The 17,693-nt window shown below is 44.9% G+C and overlaps 1 protein-coding gene across 5 annotated transcripts; it reads left to right on the top strand.

The window, feature by feature from the left end:
- The first annotated feature begins 267 nt into the window (after window positions 1–267).
- Window positions 268–7,422, top strand: ZBTB18 (zinc finger and BTB domain containing 18). Of its 5 annotated transcripts, none has more exons than XM_075043172.1 (3): window positions 268–552; window positions 2,047–2,130; window positions 4,242–7,422. In XM_075043172.1, the coding sequence occupies exons 2-3, from the start codon at window positions 2,118–2,120 to the stop codon at window positions 5,822–5,824; spliced, it is 1,596 nt and encodes a 531-aa protein (XP_074899273.1). In that variant the 5' UTR covers window positions 268–552; window positions 2,047–2,117; the 3' UTR covers window positions 5,825–7,422. The 5 variants fall into 5 exon arrangements, with proteins under 5 accessions (XP_074899273.1, XP_074899275.1, XP_074899274.1 ...); XM_075043173.1 differs by lacking the exon at window positions 268–552 and adding an exon at window positions 984–1,173; XM_075043175.1 differs by lacking the exon at window positions 268–552 and having other exon boundaries at window positions 1,389–2,130; window positions 4,242–4,929; window positions 5,042–5,299.
- Window positions 7,423–17,693: the final 10,271 nt, after the last annotated feature.

The following is a 17,693-nucleotide window of genomic DNA, read 5'->3' as shown; positions in this document are numbered from 1 at the left end:
CGCCGCCGGCCTTCCCGGGCCGCCCTCCTCCACTCAGCGCCCGCCGCGGCCTGTCACTCATCGGCGGGGCGCCGCGCCGGTTGGCGGCGGCGGCGGCGCGGGCGGGCCGGGCTGTCAGTCAGGGAGCGGAGTCCGAAGTGGGGAGCGGGGAGGGGGCGAACATCTGTCTGCCGCAGCCCGGGCCCGGCTGTGCCGCCGCCGCCGCCGCCGTGCGTGCGCCCGCCCGTGCTGCGTGCGCCCGGCGCCCCCGCCCGCCCGCCCTCCCCCCCCCCCGGCCCCCGCCCCTCCCCCGCGCCCGGCCGCCCGGCCCCGGGCTCCGCGCCGTCTCCGGCCGTCGGTGCCATGGGGAGCCGCTGAGCGCGGGGCCCGCTTCGCTCCGCCGGCTGCCCCGCTCGCTCCTCAGCTGCCGGCAGGGGGGAGGCCGGGGGGGGGGGGGGGCGGCGGCCAGCGGGCGGGGGGGCGAGACGCGATCCCGGAGCGGCAAGTGAGCGAAGAGGAGCCGGCGGGCGGCGGCGGCGGCGGGAGCGCGGGGACTTCGGGCCGCCGCGGAGTGTGAGTCCCGCTGCCCCCATCATCCCCACACACCCGCCGGGCCGGGGCCGGGGCCGGGGCCGGGGCCGGGGGCGGCCCCGCGGGGCGGGCGGAGTTGGCGGCGGGTCCGGCGGGGGGGTGGGCGCAGCCGGGCGGAGAGGCGGGGGGGGGCGGGGGCAGCCCTTCCCGGGCGGCGGGACCGGCCGCCCCGGCGCCGCTCCCGGTTACTTTTCTTTTGTTGCCGCCGTGACCCGGGGGCGGCTTTTCCTGCGCGCCGGGCAGCTGCTTCCTTCCCCGCGGGGCGGCCGCCGGCCGCGGCCCCGGCCCCGGCCCCGGCCCTGGCCCCGGGCGGGGTGGGCTGGAGTTGGGGGGGCGCTGCCCGGCGGGACCAGATCCCCGCGCCCCGGCCTGGGGGGGTGAGGGGAGGGGGGGGGGCTCAGCCCCGGCGAAAAGTTGCCGCCGCCCGGCGGGGATGGCGGGGGGGCCGGGCCCGCCGGGAACTTGCTGCGCGCCGCCGCCTCCCCGCTGGCCCGCGGCGCCGCGCCTCCCCTCACGGCCCGGCCCGGCCCGGGGGGCGGCGGGCCCGGCCCCCGCCCGGCAGCGGGCAGGTGAACCGCCCAACTTGGTAGAGGCGAGCGCGGCGTGAGTGTCACCGGGGAGGGGGGGGGGGCCGATCCCGGCGGCGGTGCGAGGGGCAGGGCGCCCGGCCGCGCCGAGTCCCGATCCCCTCCCTGCCGAGCGGCTGCCGGAGCCGGCGGGGCTGGGGGCCGGCGTCCCGGTGCCGCGGCAGTCAAAGAAAAGACGGCCCGAGCTGCCCCCCCCCCCCCCCCCCCGCCCCCCGGAGGGGAAAAGCGATTTACGAGTGAAGCTGAACGCCCGAAATAGTGCCCCGGCCAGGTTAACTGCTTCGCTGTAGAAATGAGCTGGAGTTTGAGTGCTCGGTATCGCTTACGCTGCCTAAACGTTGAAACTGAAAGGACCGACGGCGAGGCGGGGAGCTGTGGGTTGAGTAAATAGGTTCGGTTAATTACTCCTTTTAACTGAACCTCTGGGCTCAGTAAAGCCGAGTCGGTGTGGCTTTCTCGGGTAACCCCGTGGCTGGGGTATGCTGTCAGTACATAAAGCGGTCCTCCAACTTAAGGCAGAAGTGTTGCTATGCTGCAAATACAGTAGAGCCCCATATGTTTAGGATTTTCTTTTTTTTTTTTTCCTCCCTGTTAGAAAGTTTGAAAAAAAGAGACTTTGAAGTATTTTGTTTATACTAACAGAAGAGAAAAGTTCTCCTAAGAAAAAGCTGGTGGCAGGAGTGTAGAGGAGTAGCATATGGCATTAAAAGGAGCACAGCTGGAGGTAGCATTTCCATCTGAACATGATGTCAGAGCAGCTGACAGCCTGCCATCCCTCAGCCTTTTATTCTAACACACAGACAGGGAGTTAGTGTGTGCAGATCTGTGTGTGGAGAAGGTATCTCATTCCTCTCTAACATCATCTCCACTTTGCATCTGTCTCTCCTAGTCTGCTTTTTTTCCACCGATCTAACAGACCTGGAGCCAGCAAGACTCAGAGGAAAGGACTTAATCAGGTTTATGTGTACTAAAGGTAGGAGTAGCAATAGATTAGATACAGCATATTTCTGTTTTGGTGTGTTGTTTATTGAATTTCAGAAAAAAAATCACATTACTTTTCTAACCAAGTTTAGAGGTAATATATGAATTTGAGTATTAAATAGACAAGTGGACTTACTCAGAAGGCTTGGGCTACAGTTGGAGAGTATCAGTTCTTGGGCACATTGTTAGCATTAACTTTAATGCATATAGTGAGAATGTCTTGGTTTGGAAGAAGGAGAGAGCAAGTTCATTCTTCATTTCTGAGACCAAAACTGCAATGGATTTAGTGGCAAGCCTAAGGAGAGTTCTGCTTTATGTTCTTGTATTGCATCTTTTAAATGACTTTACGGGGGTTTTAGGGAAATATACAAAAGTGTGCCTTTTTTTTTTTTTAAAAAAAAAGGACCGTTCTGGCTAAAATGTGTTTGTGGGGAAGTCTTTCATTAAACTTCACGGTTAAATATCCAGCAGCTCAGAACCGTAGTAGCATACAGCTGTAGCGCTTCTGAAAGATAGAAATCAGCTATGTGTTTAAAAACTTTTGTACCCGGGAGAATGGCTTGACTGGTTTCCTCCTTTCTTTCTCGCGTGTAGCATTTGAAATCTTTTATTTCAGCATAACAATAATTATTTGAAGGAGTTTTTGTATTTGCGACTAATTTAGAACTTGTAGATTTGAGCTGCCTGAATTGGCCAGACAGCTGTAATCGCACTCCTCTATTCTTAATCTCTTTATCTGGGCAGCAGCTGCCATATGGCCACAGTCAGCTGGATCAGATGTTTATAAGCTTCCTTCTTCGTCCCTCTCTGTCCTTTCAGCCTCCTAATTTGATCACAGCTACCTTGTGAGCTGCCCTCCAATCTTTATTTTTAGCCCTCTTAAGGATTAGGATTGATGTTGGCTGTGGGGCACTTAAAGTGATTGTATTGTAAATCTTCGTGCTTTACTCTAGCAATGGTATTTTACAGAATGTAGTAGGGGTTGTGTTGTAAGTTTTAGTACATCTTGGTTTGCAAGGGATGAGGATTTTTCAATAATATCTGCCAGCCTAGAGAGCCACGATCTGCTTAGATGGTTTGGGAGAGCATTGCTATCAATCACAGAAGAATAGATTAAGACAGGTTTTTAAAAGATTTTACCTTCCATTTGAGTTTTGACTTCTCTACTTCTTTAAGTATAATTTTTCTTTATCATCAGAGAAGGTGAATAGAAAAATACTTGGGTAAGAACAGTACTCAGGATACTGATTTTAAATATGCACACATGCTCACGTTGAATGACTTTTTTTTTTTTTTTTTTTTTTTTTTTAAGTTTGGTACTGCAAACTCTGCCTGGTGTGGGAGGGGAGGGAAATTTCTGTCCTGCATAGGGGAAGCAGTGCTCATTGGCATTTTGGTTGTTAGTTTCTTTTGTAAATTCTGCATGTTGGCACAAAATGTTCATGTTCTATTGTACAGTATGGAGAAGGTTTAAAACTTGAAACTGTACTTATTACAAGAAGAAAACCAGATGAACTAAATTTCTAAAAACCTTGATTTTGCTGTCAATATAAATTGACACCCGTAAATAATTTTTATACTTTATGAACGTTAGACCTTCAGATTTGGGTATATGAGCATTTCTTCATGCGCGAACCTCTCCTCTTGCTACAATTTGACTTTAAAAAGAAGGTTGATGATCTGATTTTTTTGTGTGTTTTTTTGGTTTTTTTGTTCTCCCTCTGTGATCTCTCAAACTTAGTGTTAAAAAAAAAAAAATTCTTTTTGTGGGTCTGCCCTCCTAGGGATGCAATCTGGAGGAAGTTCCCTAAAAAAAATAACTGTGGAACAGATTTTATGAACAGCAGTGACACTTCAAGAAAATTACAAATGTACCTATGCGCTTATTATAACGGCTTGTTTACCATGGAAAGGAAATCGTAACTTCAGTGGTTGATCGGGGAAAGAGTTTCCATCGTACATGCGTGTTAAATAATCTTTGCATGGTGTCAGTACCAGAACTCTGGCAACATAAATACGAGGTTTTTAGAGTGGAATAACTTGGATTCATAAGTTCTGTGATTCCGACCTACATTTAATTTTTTAAAATCTCATTGCTTATAGGTTATGAAGACAGTATGGAGTTTCCTGACCACAGTAGACATTTGCTACAGTGTCTGAGTGAGCAGAGACATCAGGGTTTTCTTTGTGATTGCACTGTTCTGGTAGGAGATGCCCAGTTCCGAGCGCACAGAGCTGTACTGGCTTCATGCAGCATGTATTTCCACCTCTTTTACAAGGACCAGCTGGACAAAAGGGACATTGTTCATCTGAACAGCGACATTGTTACAGCCCCAGCTTTCGCTCTCCTGCTTGAATTCATGTACGAAGGAAAGCTCCAGTTCAAAGACTTGCCCATTGAAGACGTGCTAGCAGCTGCCAGTTATCTCCACATGTATGATATTGTCAAAGTCTGCAAAAAGAAGCTGAAAGAGAAAGCAACCACGGAGGCAGACAGTACAAAAAAGGAGGAAGACGCCTCAAGTTGTTCAGACAAAGTGGAGAGCCTCTCCGATGGCAGCAGCCACATGCCAGGAGACTTGCCCAGCGATGAAGATGACGGAGAAGATGAAAAATTGAACATCCTGCCTAGCAAAAGGGACTTGGCGGCTGAGCCTGGGAACATGTGGATGAGATTGCCCTCAGACTCAGCAGGCATTCCCCAGACTGGCGGAGAGGCAGAGACGCACGCAGCAGCAGCTGGAAAAACAGTAGCCAGCCCCTGCAGCTCAACAGAGTCTTTGTCCCAGAGGTCTGTCACCTCCGTGAGGGATTCAGCAGATGTTGACTGCGTGCTGGACCTGTCTGTCAAGTCCAGCCTTTCAGGAGTTGAAAATTTGAACAGTTCTTATTTCTCTTCGCAGGACATGCTTAGAAGCAGCCTGGTTCAGGTGAAGGTGGAGAAAGAGGCTTCCTGTGATGAGAGTGATGTTGGCACTAATGACTATGATATGGAACATAGCACTGTGAAAGAAAGTGTGAGCACTAATAACAGGGTACAGTACGAGCCGGCCCACCTGGCTCCGATGAGGGAAGATTCGGTCTTGAGGGAGCTAGATAGAGAGGACAAAGCAAGCGATGATGAAATGATAACTCCAGAGAACGAGAGAGTCCAGGTGGAAGGAAACATGGACAGCAGCTTGCTCCCTTACGTGTCAAACATACTTAGCCCCGCTGGCCAAATTTTCATGTGTCCTCTCTGCAACAAGGTCTTTCCTAGCCCCCACATCCTGCAGATCCATTTAAGCACGCACTTTCGAGAGCAGGACGGGATCCGCAGCAAGCCTGCTACCGATGTCAATGTCCCGACCTGCTCGTTGTGTGGTAAGACTTTTTCTTGCATGTACACCTTGAAACGTCATGAGAGGACTCATTCAGGTGAAAAGCCCTACACTTGCACCCAGTGTGGGAAGAGCTTCCAGTACTCCCACAACCTGAGCCGCCACGCAGTGGTTCACACGCGGGAGAAGCCTCATGCTTGTAAGTGGTGTGAACGCAGGTTCACGCAGTCCGGAGACCTTTACAGACACATTCGGAAGTTTCACTGTGAGTTGGTGAACTCATTGTCTGTCAAAAGCGAAGCACTGAGCTTACCTACTGTCAGAGACTGGACCTTAGAAGATAGCTCACAAGAACTTTGGAAATAAAATTTTTATATATATAAATAATATATATATAAATCTATATAGTTGTGGTACAGTCTAAAAGCAATCTTGTTTCCTTGAACTGAAAGTTTGGCTATTAGCTTGTTTTTGCACTTTAAGGCAGCATGAATATTTCACTAATTTAGCACTCCGATAAAAATGAACTGTAGAGGTAATCCGACAAAGTAACAAATTACGGAGCGTATTTTTCCCCCTGTTCGGAATAGAAGCCAGCGGATACTTTACTTCTAAGGAATCTCCAATTCAAAAAATTTGGATGTGGCTTTATTCTCCCCAAAACACTGCGTTCTGTTAAGCTCTCGATCTTTTTCCTCTTAAAATCTGAATGTAGAGATCCTCTCCCAATTTTGTCAGTTCCTTTACATTTCTATAATTGCATGAGTCCTTTCTAGCTGTTGGAAACCTGAATGCTTTTAGACCCAAATGGAAAATTTCTGAAATGCTGGATTATCTATTTTTAAACAAGCGGTTGACTTAAAACTTATTATGGCAACTTCTGGATTTCTGACAGTTCCCACTGGAAAAAAACAAAACAAAACAAAAAAACAACACAAAAACATAAAACAAAAACCCTGAGAGTACACTGGGATCACTGGGACTCTGTCTTACGTGAAGGTTTGCTTGGGATGAAAAAGGATATTGCAGCTTCAGCAGTGATGAACTGTGTGTTTAAAAAATGTGAATTACTGTTATTGTATACTGTAATTGATTACATGGGCCGGGGGGAGGTATCAAAGAACTTGGCAGGTTGTGTTGATGCTCTTAGTTGAGTCTTGAAAAGTAAATATTAACGCTACAGAAATGCATGATTTTCAGTATATTTTTGTCTTTGTTTGCATTGTATAACTTTAACGAGTGAGTTGAAAATTATTTAATTTCCTTAGGAAAAAAAAACGACACCGTTGAAAATGCCGGTGTTACGAAGAAGAGAAATGCACTGTTTTTATTTTATCTAATTTAAATTTACTTTCCCATTGTCTTTAAGTTGAGAAGAACTTAAGCTACGAGTCGCCGATTTAGCTACGTTAACAAGGAAAAAAAAAAAATGAGTGTTTACAACCAGGCTTCGAGATTTGCATGTGCGGTGTGCATTTACTAACCCCAGACCCCTTCTAATTGCACAGACCCCACGCCAGCTCCAGCTGAGGTGCGTCCATTTCCCCAGATGAGCATTTGTAGGATTCCTGCTGCACCGCTCCACCACAATAGGTCGTTCTTTTTTTTCCCCCCCGTTGAAAAGAGGCTGTGGACTGAAAAAAAAAGGAAAAAAAGCCCCGGGCTGAAAGGCCTGGGAAGGCCTGAGTGACAGGGGGGCCGGGGGAGGGCAGGGGAAGGACTATGTGTATCCAAGCAGCAGAGACTGCAGCCTGACGTGTGGTTTTAATGACCAACACGCAGGTCAAAAGCATTTTGCACAGTGTTTGTTTTCCTGTCTTGCACTTACAAATAAGGTCTATGGGAGTAGCATGGAAAACGTTTGCTGTTTTTTCCTTTTTTTTTTTTCTTTTTTTTTTTCCTCTGCTTTTGTTTAAAATTTGATCGCCTTAACTACTGTAAACATAGCCTATTTTTGTGCTTAAGATACTGAATGGAAAACTCCATTGTGTATTGCTGGACTGTTTTGGAAATATTTGGTCAAATGTGTGTTAATTTGGCTGTAATGGCATTTAAAACAAAAAAAAAGCTGTGAAAATGGCCTTGGAGCGTTATCTTTAGTTACTTGAATAGTTTCTAGGTTTTAAAACTACATTCTTTTCTTAAGTTAGAGAAGACAATCAGTGTCTGAGGAAAATGGACTTTCTCTTGGATTTTTTTGTGGTCCTCGTGAGTGATTGCTTTTTTCCTTTCCTTAGTTTCACATTCTTCTTTTGTTCTAAAACTTAGACTGACATCTAGCTTTGACAATCATAGTATGTTTTATTTTCCTGAGGGGGGAATAACTTATAATGCTGTTTAGTTTTGTACTATTGGTGTGTTGGTGAATTTTTAAACTGTGTGCTAACTGCAATAAATTATATGAACTGAGAAATCAATTCCCTTGTCTTTTTTCCCTCTTTTAAATTATAGTTACGGAGTATTTTTTATAATGTGTAACTTTATTACTTTTGTACAGACTTCTATTGCTAACTGTGTATGGAATATGTTTTCAGTATGCTTTTGAGCACTTTGTTGCTAACGTACATATTTACATCTCACTTAACATTTAAAAAAAATTAAATGCTTGTGTTTTGAAAGGATTTCTCTGTGTGTAGCTCTCGATCATTCTGTAGAGGGATTTTATTATTTTTTTTCTTCCCCAAAGACTTTTGCAGAAGCAATCTATTAACTTCCAGAAATTTTGCTACCCTGCAACTATCTATGCAGTCACACAATTCCTTTTCTGGGCTTAATTTCACCCCAAGGAGCTCTCTCGGGCTGACTCTTTTGTATTCAGTCTCTATCAGAACATCAGAGCAGAAGACAACAACTTAATCTGAAGCACTGACTGGCTGTCAACGTTACAGTAGGCAGTCAAAATGTCCAAAATATCGGTAATATATCAAAACTGTCTGGACCACAGAGGAAAATTGAAATAATCCTAAGTCTGTTTGGGGATTTCTCTTACGGACTAAATGTTTCTTAAAAAAAAAATAAAATGAAGCTTAGCGAAACCTTTGAAAAAGACCTGGTTTAGATGCTTGCTGCAGGATATACCCAGAATTCTTGTTTGAGGCAGCTCCATCCTAGGAATGAGACCAGCACTGCAGAGCCCAATGGGAATATGAAAGTAGAGCTAAATTAGAAGTCTGGAACAGAGACAGCAGGACCAATTTGAAGGGGGGGGGGGGAAATCTGAATCTAAACATTTCATTACATTTGTCATCTGCCTAGGTACAACTGAAGTTGTACCTTGACCAAGTGAATCTCAGTGCCTAATGCTATTCTGCTTATTTTCCTATCTCTGTGGTAATTTGTACTTAGCCAAAATGAACTTTTTCACTGTTTTATTCTTTATAACCATTTTCAGTCATCATTTGCTGTGGTTGGGGGGGTGAGGGGTGTTGAGTTATTACAAATACTTTGGAAACATTTCCTTTTGTCAATGTTAGCGTCTTCGGCTGCATAGTTTCCTCTTTTTTCTAGCAGCAGACGTTTTCTGTAGGCTTTCATATGATAGAATATTATGTGTAGTTAAGATGGTTTAAAGTATTGTCAAGACTGAAAAACGCCTAATACTGCAGTTCTGAAATCTGTGCAGCTGACGAGCTTTGGATGTGACTGTAGGCAGATTCACCAGTTGTTCTACAACATTAAGATTTTCAAGGATTGTAGATTCCCAAATAAAACCAGACTTAGAAGGAGCCCTTCTTCAGAAGGGTACAGAAAAAGTAACTTAGGCATTAATGACAAAATAATTCAAAATATCCTTTATAGTTTCAGGTTTTACCTAGATGTTCTATACATGTGCAGCACACGCTTGCTTGTGGCTATCTAAAGTGTTTCTTCAATGAAAAGATGAAACTTACTCCTGTGTGTTGCTTCTCTCCATAAGGTTTAATGTACTGACATATCTAAATAGCTGTAACTTTTTTTTTTTTTTTTTTTAAATACAGTCCCTAGATAATGACGCATGAGAGAACATTTTATTTGGCTTAAGGATATGTGGTAACAAAATGATGGTTGAAGGCAAGTTGCAGGAATGGAAACTGTATGCTCTAAACTTTGCAGGTTCAGAAGACGTTCTCTGACCGGTGGTAGTCATTACTTTTTAACTGAGTACTTCTAGCCCAAGACTCACAGGGAACATGCTACATATATCATGTGGCTATTTTTTTAACCACTGTCTGTGATGATAGCTTAATATTCTTTAATTATGAATGATTTCTCTAAACTCAAGCTTCGGGGTTTGGTGTAACAGAGACTTTTGAATCAGGTATAGCATTTTACAGACCATCTACTTACTGACACCTTTGCATGTTTTAGGTGTGATTTGAAGAAGAACTGGGTAGGAGTTTAAAATGAAACTTTCTGGCCAAGGAAGGGAAGGGATCCTCATTGCTTTTTGCTGCTCTCCTGCATTAGGGTAAAAGTGAACACCAAACAATCCCATATACTTCTGCTGAGCCTAAATGAACCCAGCATATCCCTTCAAAACATGCATCGTCTTGTAGGAAGCCTAAATAAAATGTTAAAATTAATTTGCAAAGGGGCAGGTTCCCTTCTCCCCCTGTGCTACCCCAGCCCTGCGGCCGTGCTGGCTCACCTGCTCAGGGGGACACCACCATTTCTGTCCCTGCAGCAGCACACCCTCTGCTTCCCTTCTGCAGATGATGGATCAAGTGATTTTTCGGTGGTGGACTGACTTCCCCCCCCGCCCCCAATTCTACAATAATCAAATGTTCTAACTTTTTAATGGACTCCTAATATAGAACTTCTAAAATACGTTTTTCCAGCTGACTTTCAAAAATGAAACCCCGAACCCCCATTTTATGTTCAAAGATGCTGCAGCAATTTGCAGCTGAGGAGAACTTGGAAGGGGAGAAAATCTCTACCTGCTTGCTCCCCTCGCTTTGAAGCAATGCAAATTCCTTCAGAATGAAGGTGAAATACGTTTCAAGTATTAGCCTAAAATTAGAAAGCCGATTCTAAAATACTGTCATGTAGTCCTCTGTAGCAGCGTTCTCAAACTTACACATTATTATCATTATTTGTCCGTGTGATTTCCAAACGGAAATATTTCCAGAGAATATGGGCTTTTATTAAAGAAATCTAACCAGAGCATTAAGGTTTTTCTACTGGGGTGGTAAATGTGAGTCTCAACAGAACTGTCTGATATTTTTAAATGGAGGAATAAGCGATGTACAAATCACCTGGGCTCTTTCAAAATATCTTCGTTCAGGAGTCCTTGTTAAGTTCTTTTGCGCTTCACTCATATTTTAATCATGTCATTAAATATAGTAAGTTTGGTAATAAAAAATATTTTCTAGATGGTAAGAGAGGAGTTCTTTCTTTATTGGTATGAATGCTTTTGGGCAGAAGGTGGAAATGTTCCCTTTTGCCGGCACATGAAGATAGTCACAAGAAGAGCCCTGCTTATTAAAACCTACAGCCGGCAGCTCCTGCTAGTGTGATAAAATTCAACTAAACCTGTTAATGGGTCTTACCGATGAGAGATTACATCCTTTTGGGAAAGATTATCCATTTTAGTCTCATAAGCTAAAAAAGCAGCGTTACTTTTAACTGATTGTCAAATCAAAATGCTCTCGGTGCAAATAACACGCAGCTTCCCCAGCTCTGCCAAAGCACGAGAGGGGTGAGTCTTCTGCACAGCCAGGCAGCAGTAAAGCCAAAGGTGCTACAGGCTTAACTGAGAGTGCCGGCAAATGCTGCAGAGGTTTCGAGTGATAGAGGTGTTTGCAAAAAAAAAAAAAGTGGTTTTCTTTTTTTTTTTTTCCCAAAAATAATCCATGTTTGACCTGGAGTATTTCTCTTATATTGCAATTTCTTGGGTTAGTTAATTTTTCCAGCTAACGGAACTTGCCTAGGTTGTCTGCTTATAATCTTCAGGTTCATTTTGCTTTAATTTAGTTTCTTACTTACAGGATTTTTTCCTTTGAAGACAGTCACTCCACTAATACACCATCGTTTTCGTGCAGAACATACACAGTTCTCAATCTTGAGAACTCCTTAACATTAACCATTTCTAGCAGGGGGCCACGAGCGCTCACCCCTGTGCGAAAACGCTCCCTTCGCTGGGACAGACTTTGTGCCTCTCCTGTACCACGGCTGTTACTGCGGGGCCAAATTCTCCGTTCTTTTTGAGCTTTTACAGCCTGGCTCTAACAAGCTTTTGCTTGGGGCTAAAAGGGAGAGCGTATGCAGTCTAGCCTTGGAGCTGAAATTTCCATGTGATAGGGGATTTTTGGGATTGCAGGAAATAAATAAATGATTAATTGCAAAGTACAGCTGGTGATTATTTTTTAGGATGTTTTTATGTGTAGTGTTTTGGTATTTCTTAACCTCAGCATTGTGCTTTAAAATGCATATTGTGTATGAACATATGTGTGTGTGTGCATGAGGAAGTACTCTAAAATAACTTGCTAATTTTTATTTAGGTGTGCATCAAAATCACAGCCTCAGTTATTCCTTAAAGACCTTTAGAAGATGTGTTTAGTGTTCGTATGTAGCAGCCAACATGACATGGTCTTGTGCAACCTATTGCTTGTGATTCCTGCAGTTATCAGTGCTCATCTGAGCACCAAGAAGGATTTTTTTATGCCACGTCCGGAACATGCCAGATAGGGATTTACACAGCACATCCCCAGCCATTACAACCCAGTGCATGAAAACCAGCTTTAAATTAGTAAAATATTTAGAGAGCAAGTTACATGTACAGCATGACTTCCGAAAGGATTTAACTGGTAAAGCAATATGTTACTGCCTCAGTACTACAGGAGGTATATTAAAAGGCTTAACTGTCTCAAAACAGCTCTATGGCATGGTATACGCTGTATCTGGATGTAAATCTAGATAGGGATTTAAATATTTCTTTCACAACCTTCCCGAAATACGTTTTGGTTAAGTCTTATTTACAGCTATTAACAAAATAAAAACTACCCTCGATGCTACATTTTAGGCTTTTGTCAAATTGTCTTCAATTTTAGCATTAAAGCTACTTTTTATAAACTTTTGGATGTGTTCCCAATATACATTTTACAATTTTAAAAATGTACTTTATCTATAAATAAAACCCCTTGAAACTGATAGAGGTTTATCATACAAGATATGATTTATTTTCAACTGCATTTGCCACGTATTCGCACTTAGTAAGGATTCATGTTGAGATAATTTTGGAAATTCATACGAAGATAAAATATAGTTAAAATCTTAATGAAACATATCCCATCTTCATAGGCTATAGCTATCAGGTCTTCATTTTCTGGAGCTTATTCTCCCTTTTTAAAGTAGTTTGACTGGCACCGTCTATCCCGAATCTGATTTCTGTTCGTAGGTGATTCTCAGGCTTATATATATGATGGGTTGAAAACACTATAAATACCAGTATTTCTTTATTTTCAGATGACTGAGTGACTTTTAAGAAGATCTGTGTCTTAATGAGCTGAAACTAACTAAGCAATTCTTAATTTGGGGGAAAATGGAGAGTCATACATCTCTGTATTCATTATGAGGATGTAATTTAATGAGCACATGAATGCTGGGCTCCCTGTTGACAGACAGACCAACGTACCTCGGCAAATGTTGGGTAACTCATTGCGGCTTACTTCCAAGGATTTCTCAACTGCTACTCTGTGCTTAAAAGAAAAGGCTCCTGAGACACAAGGTGAGCACAGAGTTGTGTTTTGCCCAATTCAGTGTGATAAACATAAATGTATTTCTTTTTTGGTAACGATTGGAAAAGTCTCATAGAGAGAAAACTTCTAAAAAAGCGAGGACAAAAAATGGCATAAAGCAGTACTTCACTTAGGAAATTTGTTATTCTTAGCCTAAATTTGCATCAAGAAACCCATGCATTTTAAAATCTCGGCAAGGAGACCTTTTAAAGCCCATAACCAGTAGTTAAAAATGAGAGCAGATCAAGCTTTTTTTCTTCTACTTTTTTTTTTTTTTTTAAACAGAGCGCTAATTTTAATGTGCTCTTTTATTCTCTCTAATATACAACATCAAGTTTGCAGCTCGGAGGAGAAGGTGGGCTTCCCGCTGAGCGGAGAAAATACAGCAGAGCCATATTCACCTTCCAGCCCGAGGGTGTTGTGTCGGGGCGAGGGTAGGAGGCAAACACTGGGGCCGTCCGTGGGGCCGACCTGGAGGTGATCACCGTGTGCCAAATGGTACTTTCATCCCCAAACGACAGCAGGCTTGTAGGCACGCTTCTGCTGGAGGGATCGAAAAAGACTGAAGTGCTGCTTCTGGAAAGATGTTAGATAACGCAGAGTGATTCAAACCAGGCATTAAAACAGCCGCGCTCGCCCTTTCTCCGCAGAGAATGGAGCTGGAAGCGCTCGCTGCCCGCCCCGGGCCGAGGGATGCGCAAGCCGCAGAAGTACCTGATGGTATAAGCTGATCTTAAGTGTTGCGCTCTGAACTAACAACGCTGCTGGATGGTCTGGAGCTGGATACCTGGGTGCCGAATTGCAATGCTATTTTAAAAAAATATGTAATAAATGTAAGGGTTTGATCTCTCGACCCTTCTTCGTGGCACAGGAGCCTCAGGGCAAGCGGAGATGTTAAGATTTGGGACCTACCTGGTGTGAACTACATGTGAGTCACCCTCAAGACAGCGAGTAGATGACTAGCACTCGTCCTAATGTTAGCCTTCTATTTTAGGTTGATGCTCTTCAGATTCAGGGCTCCCACACACGAAAGCACGACCATTTAACACGTTGGGGGTTTTTTGACAAGAGCCTTTGATAGGTCTTACAGTCGTTCATGGCTGAGCCAGATTCATTCTATCCAAATCTGCCTCTGTTAACGGCAGGCAAAATTTTGCTTTTGGAAACATCCAGCTCCTTTGGGTAGCTGTTGGTACTTCCAGAACAGGGTAGGAATATGTCTGGAGCAGAAAAAAATTATTTACAAAGATATCGGCTTAGCATGTATTGCTAAAATTTAATATTGGTGCTCACCTTTTGAAATGATCTTATCTCTGATCTTATCTCCTTTTATTCAGAACAAGGAGGAGGAGCCTGCGCTTTGGACTTGAATGTGGTGAGAAGAGGGAACATCTGTAAATAATGGCTTTTTTTTTTAGGAGAGGGATAAGCACATTGTTAAAAGAATGAAGGAAATTACAGAAAAATGAGGTTTAAGGGAAAGCACATGTTGAAAGACAGAGCACATTAATCAGGCTATGGGAATGGGAGGTATAAAGCCTCTTTTCTACACCACTTTGATTCTTATTAAGGACAAAAAGCCTTATGAGGTTTTTTTCCTTTTTTTTTTTGCTGGCTCTTAGGAAGGAAGCAATATACCATGGCAAGGTTGTAAGCCTCGTTCCTGGTGCAGTCCTGGAGGATGAAGCATTTTTAATTCATCTCAAAGGCTTTTTTTTTTTTTTTTTTTTTTTAACAAAGAAAGGAAAGTCTCCTCCTCATGACTTTACAGATGGCAGAATCCCTGCTTTGAAGCCCTTGAAGCACTTGAAGTCTCATTGCTGGGTCAGTGTGAGACCCCATCCATGGAGCAGAGGTCCCTGGCTTTCTTCTGCCCTCCTAGTGAATGAGGCATTGGGGATGGGGAGCCCTTGGCCAACACTGCTTGGTAAAATGGTGTGGCTCTTTCAAAGCCGCTGAAATTATTGAAGAAGGATGAAAAAAAAACGGAAGTGAAAATCATGTTTATCCTGGTGCTGGATGCAGCGTTTGGTATTTCGGAGTGTTTTTACCACATCTTCCATGCTACTTCTCCAGCCCCTTTGTACACCATGTTTGATGCCTGATGGCTCCACGCCTTTCTGCTGTCGGCTGATCCGAGCTGAATGCGTTCTCCCAGAGTTCTTTGTCAGTGAAAAAAAATAATTTTCAAGTCCTCTGGAGAACACCTGAGGTGTATGCTTGAATAAAAGCTCATGCCGGGGTCCTGAGCAGAAATTAAGCTATTTACAGAAGTCTTCATTCCATCACAAATCCTCCTGAGATACTTGGTGGTCTTCAGTGGGCACTTGCTGGAACCCCTGGTTTGTGTCTACATTATTTATTTAGGAAAATAAGAAGCAGGCTAATGATCTCAGCTGTAGCATTTTTCCAGATTATATGGATACTTCTGCGACTGCCCCAGTTCATTCCTACCTCCCCAGCCCCATTTTCCCTAGGAGACCATTTTGCCACTCCAGGCACATGCCACAAACGAGGCTTTCGCCCGTCGCCCCGCTCGGCAGCGGGCTGTGAATTTCGGCAGTCGGCAGCGTGGCTGCGAGCGCGCAGCCTGGTGCCTGTCAAGCATCTTGTTAGCACAGCATCCGCAAGACAACTACTCTGAGAAGTACAACCAGGGGGCTGGAAATCACTGCAACCCCCCCGCCACATTTTTAAACACGGCTCTTCTGCACGGCTGGCGGGGAGGTGAGGAGAAGGAGGGAGCGGAGCCTCCTAAAATTGGGGTTTGCTTTCCTTTGCAGCCCTGTGGAAAGCCCTGCCGCTGCCCGAGCCCGCGGCAGCCGCGCGGGGCAGGGGTCGGCGTGGCCGGGAAGGACAGAGGCTGGTGGCATCTTCATGGCCCCGTCGCTCTCCCCACGGGATGGCAGCGGTGCAGGGAGGTCCCTTCGCCACCCCTTTCCCAGCCCTTTGGTGAAGGAAGGGGATGCTGTGGCACCAGCGCTGGGTGGTTCGGCTCCCGGTGCCGCCGGGCTTTGCCTTGCCACCGCCGCGTGGTGTATTTCTCCGGGCCATGTGCCGCTCCTGGACGAAGGCTCCCTCTCCACAGCCAGCTCCAAATGCCAGGTCCCAACCTACACCTTGGTCAGAGAGAGGGACACCGCGGCCTTCGTCTTTTTGTTTTCTTGCTTTTTGGGGCGTACTCTAATATTTTGGAAGCTCTTGCCTGATGATGGTCTCAGAGCGATTTCGGGCTCCAGCCGTCCATCCTCCTGGGGCCTCGGCTTAGGCACATTTGCGAGGCAACCAACGCCACAAAAACATCCGAGTGCGATCTATTTTTTCCTTCTCCTTTGTTGCTTAATGGATGACTCAACTTTCTTTTGTGACTGGATAGCTTTAATTTATAGTTTTTAGGCGAGTGATCGTTCCTCTCATTATTTTGGGTTAAATATTCTTATTTGTTGATTATTTAATAGTTTGTTTGGATAAAGATGGGGAAAAAAAAAACCAGCTTGGTGCCATAGACCGAGTCCAAAAGAAATTAACTGCTCTGCTGCACATATTGGAGCAGGGAGTTTGCGGAGAATGCAGCCCCGCTAATGGACTGGCAAACTGATAAAGGCTTTAAAGATTCCATATAACCCCACACTGCCTCGTTTTATTAATTAACTCTCCTCGCTTTGTAGCAAGGTTGTCCCGGCTATGGAATAAATGAGTGAAAGGGCTGGCCAGTATACATTAAACATCATTTTACTCTTTGCCTTGTGAAGGATTAGGGTTTGCGGGCTTTTGGGGTGGGTTTTTTTCCACACAACCTTCCTCTGCCAGTGTTTTCGTCTGCGTTGCTCGGGGTTGGAGGGGGGAAAGGAGTTGAGGAACTGCATCCATGGCCCTTTGCTGATGTCCCACAAAGGGTGGCAACAGCGTGGCCCAGGCACCGGGATGTTACAGCTACCGCGGCCGGGGGTCGGCACGCAGCCCACCGGCAGAGGGGAAACGGGGGCTGGGGTACCAGAGAGATGGTGACAGCTATTATAGCGAGGGGAGGGGAAGGAGCCACAAAAAAAAAAGGTATCGCTCTCAGCAGCGGTAAACGATCATTCACTAACGACGACTGACTTCTCAGTTCTGTGTCCTGGAGAACAGGCGCTGTTTTGACGGACTGCTTTATTTAATCACTGTTTAGCTGGAGAATGGCTCCGCTAAGGCATTAAATATTTCCATGAAATAAAGGTCATTGTGATTTAAGTTTTTAAATTATTCACTAAATATTAAAGCTGATTTTTCTTTTGCTGCATTAATTTTCTAATATTCCCTCTGCATGTTTTCTTTGATAGGACATACAGATTATTGTAAAGCCTGGCAACCAAAAAGGGGCAATAGTTGAGACCAAACTGATTTATTTATTTATTTTTTTAAATCTCTGTGATTCGTGGGACAAAGTTCAGTGATGCATCACACCATCCACTCTCTGTCTGGACCGACGCAGGGTTTTTTTGTGTTTTTTTTTTTTTATGGTTTTGGTTTTTTGGTTTTTT

This window comes from Buteo buteo, chromosome 12 (genome assembly GCF_964188355.1).
Source record: "Buteo buteo chromosome 12, bButBut1.hap1.1, whole genome shotgun sequence".
Classification (NCBI taxonomy): domain Eukaryota; kingdom Metazoa; phylum Chordata; class Aves; order Accipitriformes; family Accipitridae; genus Buteo; species Buteo buteo.
This window is presented reverse-complemented; position numbering and strand designations above follow the sequence as displayed.